Source organism: Balaenoptera borealis (assembly GCF_965194805.1).
Source record: "Balaenoptera borealis genome assembly, chromosome: 1".
NCBI lineage: Eukaryota > Metazoa > Chordata > Mammalia > Artiodactyla > Balaenopteridae > Balaenoptera > Balaenoptera borealis.
The window spans coordinates 112970379-112992651 of record NC_138860.1 but is presented as its reverse complement, the minus strand read 5'-3'; the positions used below and the strand labels follow the sequence as shown (position 1 = coordinate 112992651).

Here is a 22273-nt window from a genome sequence, read left to right as displayed (position 1 = left end):
AAATATGTTAATATAAATGTTTCAGACATTACATGAAACTTGTAAAAATCTTATATGCTCTGGTATAATGTTATAAGTCATAATTCTAGTTATTACTTTAAAATGTATACCTCAGGAAAAAAAAAAAAAAGATTAACTATGAGTTGAACCTGGATGATGGATACAGAAGAGTTCATTATACTGCTATTTTGTTTATATTTTATTGTTTTTATTGTTTTCTATAATAAAATGTTTTTAAAAAAATAAAGAAAAAAATAACATAATTTTTAACGCAAAGACTTGAAAATACATGTTTTGTTCAGAAGCTTTTTACTACTTCCTTAAATGTTCATGGCTGTGTTATAGAGAGTATCCTTAGGAAAACTGAGGTAATGCTGTGGTGGTAAAATTATAAACATAAAAGTTAGATCACCTAGATCAGCAATGTCCAACAGAAATATAATGCAAGCCCCTACATAATTTTAAATATTCTAATAGCCAAATTTAAAGTATAAAGAAATAGTTGCAATTAATTTTAATAATTTATCAAATATAGTCAAAATATTATATATTTTTAGTATGTAATCAAAATTGTTTTAATTAATGAGATTTCCCCCCCCCCTCCCAAATCAGCTCTTCAAAATCTAGAGCATATATTACTCTTACAGCCCATCACAATTTAGACCAGCAACATTTCAGGAGCTCAACTGTCACATATGGCTAATGGCTTCCATATTGGACAGTGTAGACTTAGATGTTGGTAGGATACAAAGATATATAAATTAAGGTTTCAAAGATTCCTGCTTACCATATTTAAAAAAATAAATAAAATATATTTACTTTAGTTTAGAAGAACCATTTCCTCATTCTCATATTTCACCCCCCAAAATCTGCTAAAAAGTAAAATCTGATTCTACATAACAGAATGCAAAAGGAAACAAACATGGTTGCAATGCCAAACTTTTAAACCACACAAATAATGGCCCGTTTAAAATTTAAATCAGCACTATTCCCCTCCTTAATTAAAATTCATTGCTATTACACTTGAACCTTACCTTCTTAAATTCATCTCAGCCAAAGCCTTTGTATTTTTAAAATGAAAAACACACTTAACACAGAAAAAAAAATAGCTGTCCTATTTCAACTTCAAGGCTATCAATAATTAACTTTCATCAAACAGATCTTTGACATCGTATTGAACCATTTCTTCACATCTTTCTGGGGTTGCCAGATGCACTGATTTTTAAAAAGTGATAACTGCAGTAAAACTATGGGAAGGAAAAACAGTTCCTTTATAGAATTTGGTATTTTCATGTTTCTTCAATTTTAATTTTCTAAAATACTGTCAAAGTATTTTATACTTTCTTAATCAAAGACAGTTAAACAACACAAAAGATTCATCTACATTTACAAAAGAGAAGAAAAAATCCTAAATAAAAGCATCTCCCCTGTTAGAAGTAACAGTTATGTCTCAATTTTTACTTTAGATACATAACTTGCATATATCTACATTACAAACCACAGAAGTGGTCAGAGAAAATTTAGTTTATTATTCTTGCAATTTTTCCTTGGACTTAATGCATTGGTGGCGTACTAGAGCAGAACAGGGGAAGGTGAGCTAGATCTTAGTGTTTGTCATTTTATTTTTTATTAAAGTCAGAAAGATGTGTTTTTCCATCAGGATTGTTCTCCTAAGGCAAAACAAAATATTGCTACATTTACCCATTCTCTACACATAAATCCTTCCCATGGATTCTGGGTTTTAATGATTTTTTTAAAAAGAGTGAGAGACTCAAAATGTGAACTCAAAAAAGTACAAAGTTTTGAGTAATTCCACACAAGAACAAAGGGCAAAAACCTTCTGCTTCTTTTACTTTTTCAAAGTCTTACTTGTCAAAATCTCTTTTCTAGACATCTTTAAACAATTCTAACAATTATTATTTAATTGTTAACATATATGCCAAGCACATTTAGTATTCTGGAATAAATTGTGAATTACTTGGGGAAAAGTTCATCTATACACACATCACTTGCAACAATTTTTATATGGTGTTTTCTATATTTTAATTATACAGTAATTATTGATCATAACCATAAAAATAAATTCAACTTTGGTCACTTACAAACTCAGGGCCAAAGTTATCTTTTGTGCGAACTACTTTTCATGTAAGAACCAATTCAAAACTTATAAATTCTTTACATCCTTTAGCACTATCTATACGTGTTTTACTTTGCCAGTCCTGCCCTGGTTTTATATTCCACTAAGTTTTCCACACCATACACCTCCTTTTGTTCTCTTTAACAGTCTCCGCCACTTTGTTTTCTGTGAGCAACTATTTGCTCATAACTGCCTTCACACAACCCAACACTCCACTTTGCTCTTTCATGAGCCTCTTCCAAATTCATCTTATCCAAGAAACTTTGCCAATCTACATATTATGCTAGAAAACTACCTCCTCCTAAAACCTCAACCAAAAGACTTTGCTCTAAATCTTTCAAATGCAATAAGCAAAGGGGCACAAAGTTAATACCAATACACACATAAAACCCACATAAAGTTATCATCATGTGGCACACTGAGCTTTCTATCTTACCCATCAAATGCTGAGAGCCAAAGAAAACCCTTTAAAAGCACTTTCTAAGAAACAATAATCAGAAGGGGACAATTTCTATTGCCAGGTTTGTATGGGCTAACATTAGGTCTTCTTCTAGTTGTTCATTTGGGCCAGGTTCAAAATCTCTAGCTTGTAAATTCTATTTCCAGGTAATTTCTTTCACGTCTCTATTTTCTGTCTCCATATCAACAGAAAGGGACCAAACCTGAGGACAGGTCATTTGAAAGCAAAAATTTCAACAACTACCTCAGCAATAAATTTTTTTTAAAGCTGAGCAGAGTTAATATTCAGGATATATAAGACTTTGGCCAACAGGCAACAATGGACAGCAATTTCTGAAACTCAGGAGATAAGTGAGGTAAGACCTATGATTGCCATCTTACCTGCCTTGAGAGAGTTTCCAGATTCTGGCATGCATAGGAAGAATTCAACAGAACCTAGTGAACTTTCTCAATTGAGTAGACAGAGCTGAGAGCATGAGGGGACCAAAGTGGCTAGAGTCCAAGGAACAGAGTATCAGAGAGGTAAGAAGTACACAAACAAGATCTTCAGAGACTGACAGAGGATACCCATTAAGTATTCAGCTGGGAACTGATCAGCACATGTATGTAAGGAAACTACCCAAAGCTAGAGAAAAAAACCCACCAGAAAAGATTAAACAGTGGCCACCATTCACACAGGGCCAGGAATAGTATCTGTCCCCACCGGCCAGACTGGAAAACCTGTTTCAAGGCATACTGGGTAAAGTACACAAAAGGGTCGTGCCTCAGTAGGAGGGAATAATAGCCCTAGGCTGTGCACTACTCCAGAGCAAATTCTTTCCAAGTAACTTAACTGCATTCTTGAACAAAGCTCAAGAATATTTACAGGAAAACAGCCAAACCAAGTGAGGTAAAATTCACATTGTAAGACATCCAATCAAATATTATCAGGCATGCAAAGAAGCAGAAAAATATAACCAATGAGAAGAAAAAGCAATTAATCAAAAGCAAACTGGTATTGATAGAAATGTTAGAACTACCAGACAAGGCCATTAAAAGTTATTAAGACTATATTTCTGTATGTTCAAAACTTAAGTAGAGACATACGAACAACACTCAGCTCCACCTTCTAGAGGTGAAAAATGTGAGAGATGGAAAAACACACTGGATAGGATTAATGGCAAATTAGACATGGCAGATCACAATATAGAGAACTTGAATACAAAGCAATAAAAATTTTCCAGAAAGTGAACACAGTATCAGTGAGCTGTGGAACAACTTCGAGTGGCCTAATATTTGTGTAATTAGAGTCACTGAGGAGGAGGAGAGAAAGGAACAAAAAAATTTGAAGAATAAAATGGTCGAAAAGTTTCCAAATTTGAGGAAAATTATTAAGTCTACAAGAAGTTCAACAAAACCCAAAAGTAAGAAACATGCAGAAAACTACAATAAGGCACCTCAGAATCACTGCTTAAAACCAGGGATAAAGGACTTCCCTGTGTGGCTCAGTGGTTAAGAGTCCACCTGCCAATGCAGGGGATATGGGTTCGAGCCCTGGTCCAGGAAGATCCCACATGCCGTGGAGCAACTAAGCCTGTGTGCCACAACTACGGAGCCTGCACTCTAGAGCTTGCACGCCACAATTACTGAGCACGCATTCCACAACTACTGAGCCTGCATGCCGCAACTACTGAAGCCCAGGAGCCTAGAGCCCGTGCTCCGCAACAAGAGAAGCCACCGCAGTGAGAAGCCCATGCACCGCAACAAAGAGTAGCCGCTGCTCACCACAACTAGAGAAAGCCCGCGCACAGCAATGAAGACCCAACGCAGCCAAAATTTAATCAATCAATTAATTAGTAAATAAACAAAACCAGGGATAAAGAAAAAATCTAAAAGGAGACAGAGAGGGAAAATGACACATTATATACACAGGAACAAAGATAAGGATTGCATCAGATTTCCTGATGTAAACAATACAAGAGTGAAGTCAATGACACATCATTACAGTACTGAAGGAAAACAAACAAAACAAACAAACAAAAAGCCCTGTCAACCTAGAGTCCTATACTCAGAAAAAATATTTTTAAAACAGCAAGATCTTTTTTGATCCACCTCCTAGAGTAATGGAAATAAAAACAAAAATAAATAAATGGGACCTAATGAAACTTCAAAGCTTTTGCACAGCCAAGGAAACCATAAACAAGACGAAAAGACAACCCTCAGGATGGGAGAAAATATTTGCAAACGAATCAACAGACAAAGGATTAATCTCCAAAATATATAAACAGCTCATTCAGCTCAATATTAAAGAAACAAACACCCCAATCCAAAAATGGGCAGAAGACCCAAATAGACATTTCTCCAAAGAAGACATACAGACGGACACGAAGCACATGAAAAGATGCTCAACATCACTAATTATTAGAGAAATGCAAATCAAAACTACAATGAGGTATCACCTGACACCAGTTAGAATGGCCATCATCAGAAAATCTACAAACAACAAATGCTGGAGAGGGTGTGGAGAAAAGGGAACCCTCTTGCACTGTTGGTGGGAATGTAAATTGATACAGCCACTATGGAGAACAGTATGGAGGTTCCTTAAAAAACTAAAAATAGAATTACCATATGACCCAGCAATCCCACTACTGGCCATATACCCAGAGAAAACCGTAATTCAAAAAGACACATGCACCCGAGTGTTCATTGCAGCACTATTTACAATAGCCAGGTCATGGAAGCAACCTAAATGCCCATCAACAGACGAATGGATAAAGAAGTTGTGGTACATATATACAATGGAATATTACTCAGCCATAAAAAAGAACGAAATTGAGTCATTTGTTGAGACGTGGATGGATCTAGAGACTGTCATACAGAGTGAAGTAAGTCAGAAAGAGAAAAACAAATATCGTATATTAACGCATGTATGTGGAACCTAGAAAAATGGTACAGATGAGCCGGTTTGCAGGGCAGAAGTTGAGACACAGATGTAGAGAACAGACATATGGACACCAAGGGGGGAAAACTGCGGTGGGGTGGGGATGGTGGTGTGCTGAATTGGGCGATTGGGATTGACATGTATACACTGATGTGTATAAAATTGATGACTAATAAGAACCTGCAGTATAAAAAAACAAACAAAACAACTAATACTAAACTTTCATTGGGTTATTTGTATGGAAATATGTTAATATAAATGTTTCAGACATTACATGAAATTTCTAAAAATCTTATATGTTATGGTATAATGTTATAAGTCATAATCCTAGTTATTACTTTAAAATGTATATCTCAGAAATAACTAATTTTCTTGTCAACTGCATTATTATGAACTTTCATCAAATCTTTAACCGCGGTCACTTTTAAGTCTTTTGTCATTTACAGACAGTTCTGGGTGTACTCTGATGCTTTTGCAAATATGTTCCTATAAAAGGGTTTCATCTTCAAGAAATTCATGGAAAAGACTGACAAGTACAGGTTTCTGGTAACTGACTGTACTGCTGAACTGAATGAACAAGCATTTTCAGAATTCTAATGAAAAACTGATGAACTCATAAAAGTGCTAACAAAAGATCAAGATGAAAAAAAAATTAATTACATGGGATTGAGTGAACTGATGAGGATGAGTATAATTTTTGTGACTTTCTCTTTGAATTAAAAAAAAAAAAATCCCACAAGGACTCAGAGGCAAAGAATATACAAATGAATTTTCACTGCAAAGTAAAGGAGCTGCTACAGTGGAGGATTACTGGACTGAATGTCAATATTATGACATAGTATGAGTGTGTTTCATGTTTGGTAATTGCAATCATTGTTGCTTTTGTTGTGGTCATCCATGTACAATGCTTGGTGTCAGTCTATTTATCTCTTGTAAAAATAAAATACAGTGTGTGTGTGTGTGTGTGTGTGTGTGGAAAAAAAAATTGACACAAGAAAAATGAAAAAAAAGAACAAAAAAAAACAACTTAACAAATAGTCCATCAAAATTAGAAAGTTACACGGCCATAGTAAGAACAAGTTCAGATGAAAGGTAAGTCATCCATTATCATTATGTTCTTTTCTGATTAATATATCCTAATGTGCCTAGAAGGTTGTTCAGACATAATAAAACCTATTTCAAGAATTTTCTAGTATAAATAGTATAGATACTGTGTTCATAAGTACGATACCTTAAAAGCCACCTCTTAGTTCTCATAAATATATTTAAAAGAAAACAAACAAAAATAGGTTATTGTTAAAATAAAAATCGTAACCATTAAAAAATTAATTCATGTCTTACTAAATTACAGAAATGTTGCTTGCGTTAAACTTTTTAACTAATTAGATCAAAGTGTTTTATATCACAAATTTAATGGTAATAGAGATAGCTATCAAATGTGTTTACTTCTTTTTTTATTAGTGAAGCTTTTATTTCCACCAGAGTACTGCATGTATTTGAAAATACACCTATATCTGTATTTGAAAAAAAAAAAGTTTGTCCAAAAGTTATAAATTACTACTTTGAAAAAACTTTCACTCTGTATAACCCTTACTATGAGATGTCCCATTTTATCAGGTGTGTGGCTTTTTAAAGATACTGGCCCAAGCAAAACCTGATATGATTTTAACATCTACTCTTGATGTGAGCAAATAATAAGATAAAATATTCCTATCACATTGTCCGAAAAGGGGTGCTGTTATTTTATTTTCCCTGTTCTCTTCTCTTTCTTCTCCTCTTCCTTCCTCCTTCATCTTCTTTAAGCATACTAATACTAGGATATTAATAAAATAAATATAAGCAAATGATGTTTAAACGTGTTTTCTAAAAGAACAATTACTGTTTACCTGTTTTTCCATTAAATATGATATTCCCTGCCTAAAAAAAAAAAAAAAAAAATCAAAGGCAAAATGAAGACTCTGACATACAAGAGCAACCCACACTACATGAAATATAAAAGGAAGTCCTCCAGACAGAAGGAAAATTCTATCCGTTGGAAATCTGGAGCTAAAAAAAGAACAAAAGCGCACCAGAAATGGAAGCTATGTAGGCAAATATAAGATTTTTTTCTTATTATTTCAATCTCATTTAAAAGATAATTGACTACTGAAGCAAAAATAATAATGTAGGGGCTTCCCTGGTGGCGCAGTGGTTGAGAATCTGCCTGCCAATGCAGGGGACACAGGTTCGAGCCCTGGTCTGGGAAGATCCCACATGCTGCGGAGCAACGAGGCCCGTGAGCCACAACTACTGAGCCTGCGCATCTGGAGCCTGTGCTCCGCAACAAGAGAGGCTGCGATAGTGAGAGGCCCACGCACCGCAATGAAGAGTGGCCCCCACTTGCCGCAACTAGAGAAAGCCCTTGCACAGAAACGAAGACCCAACACAGCCAAAAATAAATAAATAAATAAAATAAAAATAAAGGAATTCCTTTAAAAAAAAAAAAATAATAATAATAATGTAGTATGGGGTTTATAACATATACAAAAGCAAAATGCATGATAAAACTAGCACAAAGGACTGGAGAGGAGAAATGGAAATGTACTATTCAAAACTAGAGCAAAGGACTACAGAGGAGAAATGGAAATGTACTATTCTAAGTTCTTACACTATGTGTGAAATGGTATGAGATCTCTTGAAGGCATACTGTGCTAAGTTAGTTAAGAATGTATACTATGAACCCTAAAGCAACCAGCAAAATAACAAAGAGTTATAGCCAATAAATCAACAAAAGATAAAATAGAATCATAAACAACATTTCATTCAGTCAAAAGGCAGAAAAATTAAAAGATAAAGAACAGTAAAACAAGATGACAAATATAAACATAACCATATCAAGAATTACATTAAATGTAAATGATCTATTTTCCTCAAAACCTAGAAAACACTATGTTAAGTAAAAGAAGCTAGTCACAAAAGACTACCAATGAAATGTCCAGAGTAGGCAAATCTATGGAGACAGAAAGTAGATTAGTGGTTACCAGCAGCTGGAAGGAGGGAGGAAAGGGGAGACTAATGGATACAAAGTTTCTTTTGGGAGTCATAAAAATGTTCTGAAATTGGATAGTGGTAATGTTTGCACAACTTTGTGAGTGCACTAAAAATACCACTAAATTGTACACTTTAAAGGGGTGGATTTTATGGTATGTGAATAATTAAGAGCACAATAACAATACAATAAAAATACTGGAAAAGGTGCTGAAATAATAATAAGCATATATTTTCTTAGATCCAGCAAGAAGATTCTAATCCCCACTTCACTCTATAAGGAGTGTGAGTATGTGATCTGCTTTGGCCAATAGAATGTAAGTTGAAGTTATGTGTATCACTCTCCAGCAGATGTTTTAAGATATATTTCCACTATTTGCCATGAGTCTGGTTTATCCTGCATAGGGGCTGGTCACTGGTCCAGAAATGAAGAAATGTGCAGCAAAAATGTACTAAGCCTGCAGTTTGAGATGAACGTTAATGTGAGCAAGAAATAAAATTTTGTCATAATTTTTTTAAAAAGTGATCTAATTACCGTAATTAAAAGGCAAAGATTGTCAGATTGTATTTTAAAAAGCAAGAGCCACTATATGCTAACTGACAAACTTTAAAGATAAAGAAAAAAACAGAATAAAAGTAAAGGATGGAAAAATATATAAAATTTTAACATTATTCAAAAGAAAGCTACAGTGACTATATGAGATAAAGTAGATTTCTAAGCAAACAATATTACTAGGGATAATGAGTGCATTTCACAACAGGACATAACAATTCTAAATGTTTATATACACAATAATAAAACTTCACATTACATGAAACAAAGACTGATAAAAATTTAAAGAGAAATAAATCCACAATTATAGTTGGAGGTTTCAATACTCCTCTCTCAACATCTGACATCAATATCTGATACAACAAGTAAACATAAAACCAGCAAAGATACAGTAGACTTGAACAACACTATCAATCAATTTGAATCAATTAACATTTATAGAATATGCCACCAAACAACAGCTAAATACACAATCTTCTCAAGGGCACATAAAATATTTATCAAAACAGACCATACTCAGGACCATAAAATTTAAAGGGATGTTGCTAAAGCAGAGCTTTAGGAGAAACGTACAGAACTAAACACTTATATTAGAAAAGAGGAAAGATCACAAAGACATTACAAGGACACAAGACATTACAGATAAAGGTCAAAGACTTCGGAAGACAACTACAGACCAATTTCCCTCCTGAACATAGATGCAAAAATTCCAAACAAAATCTTAGCACATCAAATCCAACAATATTTTATAGAGACAGTAAACAATACTTTATAAAGACAGTATATAATGACTAAGTGGGGTTTATCCTAGGAATGCAAAGTTGGTTTAACATTTAAAACTCAATGTAATTTGCCATATTTAACTAAAAGAGGAAAACGATGTAATCACTTCAATAGATTCAGGAAAAGCATTTGACAAAATCCAACTTCTGTTTCTTATAAACTCTCAGCAAATGAGAAATAGAAAAGAACTTCTTCAATCTGATAAGAGTCATCTACAGAAACCTACAATTAACTTCATATTTAATGCTTCCCCCTTAAGATCAGGAAAACAAGGCTATCTGTTCATCGCTTACACTCAAATTTGTACTGGAGGCACTAGTCAGTTGCAATAAGGCAATAAAAAGGTATAAAAGGCATCCATATTGTAAAGGAAGACACAAACATGCTTTTATTCACGGACCACATGCTCATCTATGTAGAAAATCTAATGGAATCTTAAAAAACAACAAAACCTACCAGAACAAGTGAATTTATCAAGGTAGCAGGATTACACGAATGACAAAAGAAAAATGATTGTATTTCTATATGGTAGCAATGAACAATCAAAAATTAAATTTACAAAAACAATACCATGCACAAGTAATAAGTAAATGAGAAATATATTGTGTTCATGGGTGGAAGGCAATACTGTTAGGAATTCAACAGCATTCTGATTAAAATCTCAGCAAGTGTTTTTGTACAAATTACTTGATGTAAAATTCACAAGGGTATGATAAACAGCAAAAATAGTCAAAAGAACAAAGATGGAGGATTAACACTATATGATTTCAAGACTTATTAGAAAGCTACAATAAACAAGACAGTGTCATACTAACATTAAAGTAGACAAATAGATCAGTGGAACAGAAAAAGAATCCAGAAATAAGCACATAACGTATACAGACAACTGACTTTTGACAAAAGTGCAAAAGTAATTAAGTGGAGAAAGGACAGTCTTTTCAACAAATACAAAAACAATTAAACATGCATATTCAAAAACTGAACTTTGATCTATGCTCTGTTTCATACAAAAAAATTAACTCAAATGTACGACAGTAAATCTAAAACTTAAAAATATAAAACTTCTCTAACACAGCAGTCTACCTGTGTGACCCTGAGCCATCAAAAGCACAGTCCATAAAAGAACAACTTCAAATTGGACTTAATTACAATTTTAAACTTTTGCTCTTCAAAAGATAATGCTAAGAGAATAAGCCACAGACTGCAAAAAAATATTTGAAAAACATATATATGGATAAAGGACTTGTACATGAAATATATAAAGAACTCTTAAAACACAACAATAAGAAAGCAAACGACCTAATTTTTTTAAATGGGCAAAAATTTCAGACAGACATTTAATCAAAGATGATATATCAATGGCAAATAAGCACATAAAAAGATGCTCAACACCATTAGGGAAATGCAAATTAAAACCACAAGATACAAATACCTACTAGAATGGCTAAAATTAAAAGAGCGACTGTACCAAGCATTGGTAAGGATGTAGAAGAACTGAAATGTTCATACACGGATGATGAGAAGGTGGAAAACTATAGGCCCTTTGGAAAACAGTTTGACAATTAAATGTACACCTACCATATAAACCAGCCATTCCATTCCTAGGTATCTACCCAGGAGAAATGAAAGCATAAATCTATACAAAGGTTTGTACACAAATGTTTTAGCATTTCACAACAGGTGAGTAGGTACACTGTGATATATCCATATAATGGAATATTACTAACCAAAAAAAAGGAATGAACTATTCGTATGTGTTACAACATAAAAATTATGCTAGTGAAATAACCCATTAAAAAAGAGTACATACTTTATGATTCTATTTCTATAAAACTGTAGAAAATGCAAACTAATCTACAGTGACCAAAGGCAAATCAACGGCTATCTGGGGATAGAAAGGCAGATAACAGATATGTTCATTTTCTTGATTTGGTTGATAATTTTACAGGTATATACATATGTCAAAACTTATCAAATTGTACACCTTAAGTATGTGTACTTTATTATGTACATTATATATCAAAAGAGCTGTTAGAAATTATATTACCCTTAAAGCCAGTGGTGGTATATATCTTGACTGAACATAAAAGGACACTCTTCCAATAACTCTTTAATAGCTGATGCCCAGAGAACTTCTGATAGTAATATTAGTGAAGGGGCACCCAGGGTCCACAGTACACATTAATAACAGAGTAAACAAGTATTCTATATCACACCGTTAAAAGAAAAGAATACTTTGCCTTCCATGAATAAATTTATGAAGAGATTTCCCACTCTAAATCACAAATCAGATATCCATCCTAAATTAAATAATTCTACAGCTTAACCAAAGGGGACTATTTAGGGAGTTTAAAAAACAAAAATGGTAATTTTATTTGCCTTAAAAATGTTTTCTAAAATTCAGGAAAAATTTAGATAATTTGCTATATTAAGAAAACAAATCTCTACAGCTATCCAAGGCAGAAGAAAATTTTAGTCCAACTTTAGTTTTAAGACCAACTCCTCCAAAAAAGACTTGAATACTTTTGTTAAGTAACTTTGATAAACAAGGAGCCAAAAACTAAACATTCTTTCTTTTCTTTGGCTGCGCCACACAGCTTGCGGGACCTCATTCCCTGACCAGGGCTAGAACCCGGGCCACAGCAGTGAAAGCCCAGAATCCTAACCACTAGGCCACCAGGGAACTCCCCTAAACATTCTTAATTTGAACAAATATTTTAAATTTTGATTATGGCATATATACATAAATGAATGGTTGAGTTTGTATGATAATTAAAAGAAAGAAAACCCAAGCAACCTCACTTACCTATTTTGTTCCTCCAGTTTAGCCAGGAGTTCTAAGTCGTCTGGACTCAACTGTGACGGGGAAGATGGTGAAAGGGCTGGCGTTGACAGTGTGGTAGATGAGGATGTAGTGTGTAATGAAGCAGATGGACTTGCCACCTGACTGGCCATCTGACTGACTGTATGTGACACTGTGTTCTTTACCCATGAGAGAGTAGAACTCAACTTTTCTGCAACCTTGTCTGTCGCCACCTAAGGATAAAAATAACAGTTGCATACATCAATTTTATTGTATGCATTACCAAGAACTTGATAATCCTGGTTAGTTTTACTTTATAACCACCATCAGAATATTCTCTTTGAGTTAATAAAGGTAAAACCTGTTTTAGCAATGACTGTCCTAACATACAGCTTTTGGAAACTCCTTATTTCAGTTCTGTGACATGAACAAATTAGAACAATGTTTTCCAAACTACAGGCTAAAATCCATCAGGGAGTGATAAAATCAATTTAATAGGTAACACCAGCATTTTTTTAAAAATGAAAAAGAGCAGAAAGTGTCAATGTAAAGATATGTTGTCTTATAAAATTTCTGTCTCAGTTGCATATATGTATTAAAACTACATACTACATGTATGTTGAGCTGGGATATGAAATATATTCTTTATTGGGGTTACAGTCAAAAACATTTGAAAGCCGAGGAACTAAAACATGTCCATTAGGTGAGGAGGACAGGGAAATCCTATAATATGACCAACAATTCAACAAAAACTGGGCTTAGCATAAATAAGATGAAATGAGACTCATGATATATCTTCAAACCACTAAAGAGTATTTTTATTGAAGAGGATTTACCTCTAGAAGAACAAAATTACGATAAATGATTGATTTGACAGAGTAAGAGAGTTTTGGGGTACAATTTTCAAATAGTTAGAACTAGTCAGAAATAGAATGGGATGCCTAGAAAGAGTAGACATTCCCTACCAATGGCTACAATTAAGAATCCATAACACAACATTGTAAAGCAACCATACTCCAATAAAAATTTAAAAAACAGAATCCATTATAAGAGTCAACATGGAAACCTAAATGTCCACTGACAGATGAATGGATAAAGAAGATGTGGTACATATATACAATGGAATACTACTCAGCCATAAAAAGAATGAAATAATGCCATTTGCAGCAACATGGATACAACTACAGATTATCATACTAAGTGAAGTAAGTCAGAAAGATAAAGACAAATACCATATGATATCACTTATATGTGGAATCTAAAATATGACACAAATGAATATATCTATGCAACAGACTCAAGAACATAGAGAATAGACTGGTGGTTGCCAAGAGGGATGGGGTTAGGGGAGGGGTGAAGTGGAGTGGGAGTTTGGGATTAGCAGATGCAAACTGGTATATATAGAAGAGATAAACAATAAGGTCTTACTGTATAGCACAGGGATCTATATTCAATATCCTGTGATAAACCATAATGGAAAAGAATATGAAAAAGAATGTTAAGAAAAATTAATTATAAGAGTCAAAAGTCAAGAGTTGGTTGAAGATGAGTTTCTGTTTTAGATGGGCAACCAGACCTAAAAAAGCCTTTCAAATCCCCCCCCCGTCTCTAAGATTCAATGAACTATACAAACGTCTATATATTCGTCATAAATCATGCCAAAGTCCTAAGCAGATATGCCTATAGCAAATTCATTTGAAACACAAAATTAAGAAGTAAAGAAGTTGTGGTACATATATACAATGGAATATTACTCAGCCATAAAAAGGAACGAAATTGAGTCATTTGTTGAGACGTGGATGGATCTAGAGACTGTCATACAGAGTGAAGGAAGTCAGAAAGAGAAAAACAAATATCGTATATTAACACATGTATGTGGAACCTAGAAAATGGTACAGATGAACCAGGTTGCAGGGCAGAAGTTGAGACACAGATGTAGAGAACAAACGTATGGACACCAAGGGGGGAAAACTGCGGTGGGGTGGGGATGGTGGTGTGCTGAATTGGGCGATTGGGATTGACATGTATAAAGTGATGTGTATAAAACTGATGACTGATTAAAAATAAAAAAATATATATATATACATAAGTAATATTCAAACAGGCATTATCACTTCAGTAATGAAAAACAATGTGAACAATAACCATATTTGAATACCTATACAAAACTAAACATTCTTGATTTGAGTTTACAAACCAAGGTACAGTAGTTTTTTTAAGGGATTATACTTTTTTGAAACTATCACAAAAAGAGCTTCTTTTTTTTTAAATAGATCTTTATAGGAGTATAACTGCTTCACAATACTGTGTTAGTTTCTGTTGTACAACAAAGTGAATCAGCCATATGCATACATATACCCCATATCCCCTCCCTCTTGAGCCTCCCTATCCCACCCCTCTAGGTCATCACAAAGCACCAAGCTGATCTCCCTGTGCTATGTGGCTGCTTCCCACTAGCTAACTATTTTACATTTGGTAGCGTATATATGTCGATGCTACTCTCACTTCACCCCAGAGTGAAGTTAAGTCAGAAAAAGAAAAAGAGCTTCTTGATTGTGAAGTTCTTAGACAAAAACTATGAAGTGCTTTTGCGTGCTTTGAGAAGATCTTAAATTTTATGCAATAGAAAATGACTAAAGCACTATAAAGTTGTTTTTTAGATAGACATATTCTCAGCTAACCTTGGTTACATATAGCAATTTATACACACAAAAATTAAAACACCAACTTATATACACAAATAAAAATGCCACCCAGACTATCTTAGCAGATACTACTCTCCCCTCATGGGTTGTCCAAGTCTTTCCTTCTCACTTCATCAACACATACATGTCCCCACTTCCTAGACCTCAACCCAGCAGCAGGAAAATTCAATGTAGGGAAAAGGGATTCTAAGGTCATAGTTATGCCACTCAATGTGAGGCTGGAACTTCTGAGACAAAGATTTGATTACAAGTGAATAGGGGCAAGAGTTTTATTAACTTAAAGATACCTCTCATTTTCTTTTCATTTTCAGTAACTTTTTCATTTTAGAACTTACTTCCCTTGGAATGGCATTATAGAAGGGATCAGGGAGCTCTTAGTGTTGAGGGAAGAACCCCCAAGAAAGACAAGCAGAATAAAGTAGGGGAACCAAGGAAAAGAAGTATGGGTACGATCATATAGGCTTCCAGGTTAAAAAAAAAAGTCCTCACCAATGAATAGACCAGCAGCACAGTTCATTAGGGCAAAAGGCCAGATAGTAACCAAATAATTTAGCCAGAACTTCCTTTGCACCAGGAAATGGTAAGAGCCATGGCAGACAACAGATAGCCTGTTGTAGTTTGTTATCCTATTGATTTTCTCTACTCAGTTACAACTACAAATTCAATTGTGAAGATGGCACTAATTTGCATCCCACAAGCACACTATATTGTAAAACAGAAAACCTAACATGTAAAATTTACAGAAAAATGTTACCCTTTACTAACACTGACCACTAATTTCAAATATACTTACAACTTTCAAAAATTAATGCTTACAACAAGGACCTACTGTATAGCACAGGGAACTATATTCAGTATCCTGTAATAACCTATAAGGGAAAAGAATCTGAAAAAAAAAAAAAGAATCAAAGGATCACTTTGGTTTATACACCGGAAACACTGTAAATCAACTATACTTCAATCTTAAAATTGAGGTATATGGAAATAAATACGGGAAAAAAATTTTAAAGGAAGAATTAATGCTTTACATTTCTATTATATAAAAGTTCTCTACTCGAGCTAACTGTAGCAAAGGCAAAAGACACCTATTATCTGCTTTAATTTGTTTTTAAAAATAAATTTATCATACCCTTTCTGCACACTGTAGCAACAGGCTTCCATTTAAAAATTTTGGAATAACCCAGAGCACAATCCTGACATCCTTTCAACCTTGATGAAATGAGATTCAGTCTATAACTACTGAAGGCTCAACAACCCATCTTTACAATTTCAAATTCCTAAATATAACTGGAGTATTTAATTGCAGCTGCACTTTAATAAAGTTTAATTCTCATGGTTCTAGAAATCCCACAGGACTGAGTTATTTTTCATATATCATCATGTCCTATTTTTCCTTTAACTCTACTTTTCCAAATCTCTAACCTGCCACCTCTAAACCTCTTTCCCTCATCCTATGGTAAATTGAGGTCATGAAGATACAATAAATCTGACAATGCAATTATGTCACAAAGGTTGTCACAAAGTTCCTGTCTAACTCATAGAGGTGTTATGCATTTATATATTTTTTGTTTTTTTTTTAATTAATTTATTTATTTATTTATTTTTGGCTGTGTTGGGTCTTCGTTTCTGTGCGAGGGCTTCCTCTAGTTGCGGCAAGCGGGGGCCACTCTTCATCGCGGTGTGCGGGCCTCTCACTATCGCAGCCTCTCTTGTTGCGGAGCACAGGCTCCAGACGCGCAGGCTCAGTAGTTGTGGCTCACGGGCCTAGTTGCTCCGCGGCATGTGGGATCTTCCCAGACCAGGGCTCGAACCCGTGTCCCCTGCATTAGCAGGCAGATTCTCAACCACTGCGCCACCAGGGAAGCCCTGCATTTATTTTTAAACATGAACATACTTTGAAAAGATTAAAACCATCATTAAAAAGGCTTAGTAATCAGCCACAAAAGGCCATACATCATATGATTCCATTTACATACAATGTCCAGAATAGGCAAACCCAGAGACAGAAAGTAGTTGGGTGGCTTGGAGGGACTGGAGGAGGGGGGATGGGGAATGACTGCTAATGGGTACAGAGTTTCTTCCTAGAGTGATGAAAATGCTCTGGGATTGGACTGCAGTGACAGTTATATGACCCTGTGAATATACTAAATGCCACTGAACTGCACACTTGAAAGGAGTGAATTTTACAGTATGTGAATTATATCTCAATTTTAAAAGAACTTAGTCAATCTGAAAAATCTACATAATGTATAATTCCAACTATATGACATTCTGGAAAGGGCAAAATTATGGAGACAGTAAAAAGATCAGGATTTGGGCGAGGGAAGGGACAAACAAGCAGAACACAGAGGATTTTTAGGGTAGTGAAAATGCTCTGAATGATACAATAATGGTAGATACATGCCATTATACATTTGTCCAAGCCCACAGAATGTAAACCATCAAGCGTGAACTATAATATAAACTATGGACTGGATGATTATAATGTGTCAACATAGTCTCATCAATTGTAACACAGGTACCACTCTGGTGGTGAATGTTGATAATGGGGGATGGGTCTCCATGTGTAGGGGTAAGGGGTAGATGGGAAATCTTTGTGCTTTCCACTCAATTTTGCTGTGAACCTAAAACTGTTATTAAAAAATAAAATACTAGGGCTTCCCTGGTGGCGCAGTGGTTGAGAATTTGCCTGCCAATGCAGGGGGCACGGGTTCGAGCCCTGGTCTGGGAAGATCCCACATGCCACGGAGCAACTGGGCCCGTGAGCCACAACTACTGAGCCTGCGCGTCTGGAGCCTGTGCTCCGCAACAAGAGAGGCTGCGATAGTGAGAGGCCCGCACACCGCGATGAAGAGTGGCCCCCGCTTGCCGCAACTAGAGAAAGCCCTCGCACAGAAACGAAGACCCAACACAGCCAAAAATAAATAGTAAATAAATAATAATAAATTTTTTTAAAATAAATAAAATAAAATACTAATAAAATAAATATAAATTAAATAAGAAGTTTAGTAAAAGCCTTAGATATTGCTATAATATTTGAATAGGATCTCCCATGAGAAACAATCAGGGTTCCTTTATCACTTTATATTTTATTAGAACTTATAAAGATGCTCTTAACTCCCCAAAAGGACTGTTTTTAAAGATTCCAATTTTAGATCTAAAATCTAAAATACTCTAAAGCAGGTATCACTACTTTCCCCATCTTAAAAGTGATGACACTTTTTAAATGATGCTCCAGAGAGATAACACAACTTTTATATTAGAAAGCTATTAAGAGTGGAACATAGACAGTCTGGTTTGAGATTCTCTGCTCTTAACCACTGTCAAGAGTGAACAAGACCCGTGACTTCCCTGGTGGTCCAGTGGATAAGACTCCACACTCCCAATGCAGGGGGCCCAGGTTTGATCCCTGGTCGGGGAACTAGATCCCGCATGCATGCCCCAACTGAGAGTTAGCATGCCGCAATTAAGAGTCCACGTGCTGCAACTAAGAAACCTGCGTACTGCAACTATGAGCCCTCATGCTGCAACGAAGATCCTGCAATGCTGCAACTAAGACCCGGCGCTGCCCAAAATAAATAAATAAATATTAAAACAACAACAACAAAATAAAGTGTACAATTCAATGGTTAAAAAAAAAAAGAAGAAAAAAAAAAGAGTGAATTAGACCAAAAGTTGGCAAGAGATGTAGTCACTAATGACCTCAATTAATCCATTCCACAATGAAGGAAGCAGAAACCAGATTACAGAAGGTTGAGGACCATCTTAGAGAATTAGGAGCTGCAAAACAATCCCATTTCCATCACTATGACCTTTATTCTTGAGACTTCTTGATTCAGACTGACTCCTGAAGGCTGGACGTTCCAGTAAGTTGGTCAGGATTTTACTACGTAACAAACCTTACTTTCCAAAAATGGCTCAAACACGCTAACTTCAGTTGATTTTAAGAAACAAAGGAAAAAATTGATACAATTCAGATAACTAGACCCTTTTTTTTTTTTTTTCTATCATTTTGGGGTTAGTTTGTTTTATAGTATCAAGGCTGGGACTTCCCTGCCGGTCCAGTGGTTAAGACTCCACCTGCCAGTTCAGGGGGCACGGGTTCGATCCCTGGTCGGAGAACTAAGATCTCACATGCTGTGCTGTGTGGCCAAAAAAAAAAAAATCAAGGCTGATTCAACAATTTAGCATATTTTTTTTAGGACTTTTCACAACAATTAGTATTAACTCTTTTTTTTTTTGGCCATGCCAAATATATATATATGTATATGTCAATATGTATATGTGTATATATATATATATGTATATCTACGTATACACATATATATGTATATATTCACATATATTCAGAATAGATAAAGAACTCCTAAAATCAACAACTCAAACAATCCAATAAAATTGGGCAAAGGACATTTCTCCAAAGATATACAAATGGCCAATAAGCATAATAGGCATATGAAAAGATGCTCAACATCACTAACTAGGGAATGCAAACCAAAGCCACAATAAGATACCACTTCACACACATTAGGATAGCTGTTTTTTTTTTTATTTTTATTTTATATTGGAGTATAGTTGATTAACAATGTTGTGTTAGTTTCAGTTGTACAGCAGAGTGATTCACTTACATATGATTACATATACATGTATCTATTCATGTACACACTGCTATATTTAAAATAGATAACCAACAAGGACTTACTGTACAGCACAGGGAACTCTGCTCAATACTCTGTATTAACCTACATGGAAAAAGAATTTGAAAAAGAATAGGACAGCTATTATAAAAATTAAAATTAAAAAAATAAAAACGGAAAATAACAAGTATTGGCATTGCTGACAGGAACGTAAAGTGGTAAGAAGGTGCAGCTGCTGTGGAAAGAAATATGATGGTTCCTCAAAAAACTGAACATAGGATTACCATATAACCCAGCAATTCAACTTCTGGGTATGTACCCAAAAGGATTAAAAGCAGGGATATTTGTATACCCAAGTTCGTAGCAGCATTATTCACAACATCCAAATGGCAGAAGCAACTCAAGTGTTCATCAATGGATAAATGGATTTTTAAAATGTACTATATACACATCGTTATGTGCAATGGAATGTTATTTGGCCTTAAAAAGGAAGAAAATTCTGACATATGCTACATGAATGAACCCTAAAGGCAGTATTTTAAGTGAAATAAGCCAGTCACAAAATGACAAATATTCTATGATTCCACTTAAATGAGGTACCGAGAGTAGTCAAATTCATAGAGGCAGAAAGTAGACTGGCTGCCAGGGAAGTGGGGAATGTGGAGTTTAATGGGTACTCTGGAGATGGAGTGATGACGGTTGTACAACAATGTGAATGTACTTAATGCCACTGAACTGTACACTTAAAAATGCTTAAAATGCAGGACTTCCCTGGTGGCGCAGTGGTTAAGAATCCGCCTGCCAATGCAGGGGTCACGGGTTCAAACCCTGGTCCAGGGAGATCCCACATGCTGCAGAGCAACTAAGCCCATGCGCCACAACTACTGAGCCTGTGCTCTAGAGCCCGTGAGCCACAACTACTGACCCCGCGTGCCATAACTACTGAAGTCCGCGTGCCTAGAGCCAGTGCTCTGCAACAAGAGAAGCCCATGCACCACAACGAAGAGTAACCCCTGCTCGCCACAACCAGAGAAAGCCTGCGTGCAGCAACAAAGACCCAATGCAGCCAAAAATAAATAAATAAAATAAATAAATTTATTTTTTTTTAAATGCTTAAAATGGTAAATTTTTTTGTTATGTACATTTGGTCCTTGAACATGGATTTGAACTGCATGGGTCCACTTATACACAGATTTTTTGCAATAAATATGTACTATAGTACTACAAGATCTGCGGTTGTTTGAATCCGAGGATGCAGAACCATGAATACAGAGTTCCAGCTGTAAAGTCATACGTGGATTTTCAACTGTGGGAGGGTCGGTGCCCTTAACTCCTGTGTTGTTCAAGGGTCAACAGTGTATTTTATCATAATTAAATGAAAAAAAGAAATTTACATCTTTCATTCCTTATATTAGTAATTTGTGTCTTTCTCTCTTTTGGTCTTCGTTAGACTGGCTAGAGGTCTATCAATTTTATCAATCTTTTCAAAGAACCAGCTTTTAGTTTTGTTGATTTTCTGTTACTGTCCTCCTGTTTTTGGTTTTATTTATTTATGCTCTAATTTTTATTTCTTTTCTTCCACTTGCTTAAGGCTTATATTGCTCTTTTTCTCTGGTGCTCTAAGCTGGAAGCTTAGAAACTCATTTTATATCTTTCTTCTTTTCTAACATATACATTCAATGCTCTAAACTAATCCCTAAGCACTGCTTTTGCTGCTTTTCATTTTCCTTTATTTCAAAATATTTAAAATTTTTCTTTGGACTTTTTTTTTGATCCATGTGTTATTTAAAAGTGTGTTGTTCAATCTCCAAATATTTTCAGATTTTCCAACTATCTTTCTGTTATTTCTAACTTAATTCCATTGTGGTCTAAGAGCACATGTTCAGGTATGTTTTATGACCCAGAATATAGTGTATCTTGAAGACTGTTACATGTGAGCCTGAAAAGAATGTATATTCAGTGGTTGTCAGATAAACATCATTAAATACATTTGACTGATGGTACTGGTCCTTACTGATTTTCTGCCTCTGCTGTATCTATAAATTACTGCAAGACAGGTGCTTAAGTCTCCAACCATAACAGTGAATGTATCTATTTCTCCTTGAAGTTCTATCAGTTTTTGCCTCATAAACTATGCCTTTTAGGAGACTTGACCTCTTTATCAATACATAATGTCTGAAATTTTTCCTTCTCAAGTCTGCTTTGTCTGAAATTAATATAGCTACTCCAGCTTTCTATGGATTATTCAA

At 35.0% G+C, this 22273-nt stretch overlaps 1 protein-coding gene across 23 annotated transcripts in view; it reads right to left on the bottom strand.

The window, feature by feature from the left end:
* The window catches only part of EVI5 (ecotropic viral integration site 5), a 233160-nt gene that overhangs the window by 153626 nt on the left and 57261 nt on the right, over nucleotides 1–22273 (bottom strand). For all 23 annotated transcript variants that reach the window (XM_082383688.1, XM_082383689.1, XM_082383690.1 and 20 more), the window contains exon 2: nucleotides 12686–12915. In XM_082383688.1, the coding sequence (XP_082239814.1) occupies nucleotides 12686–12915 (230 nt within the window). The remainder of the gene's footprint in view (nucleotides 1–12685; nucleotides 12916–22273) is intronic.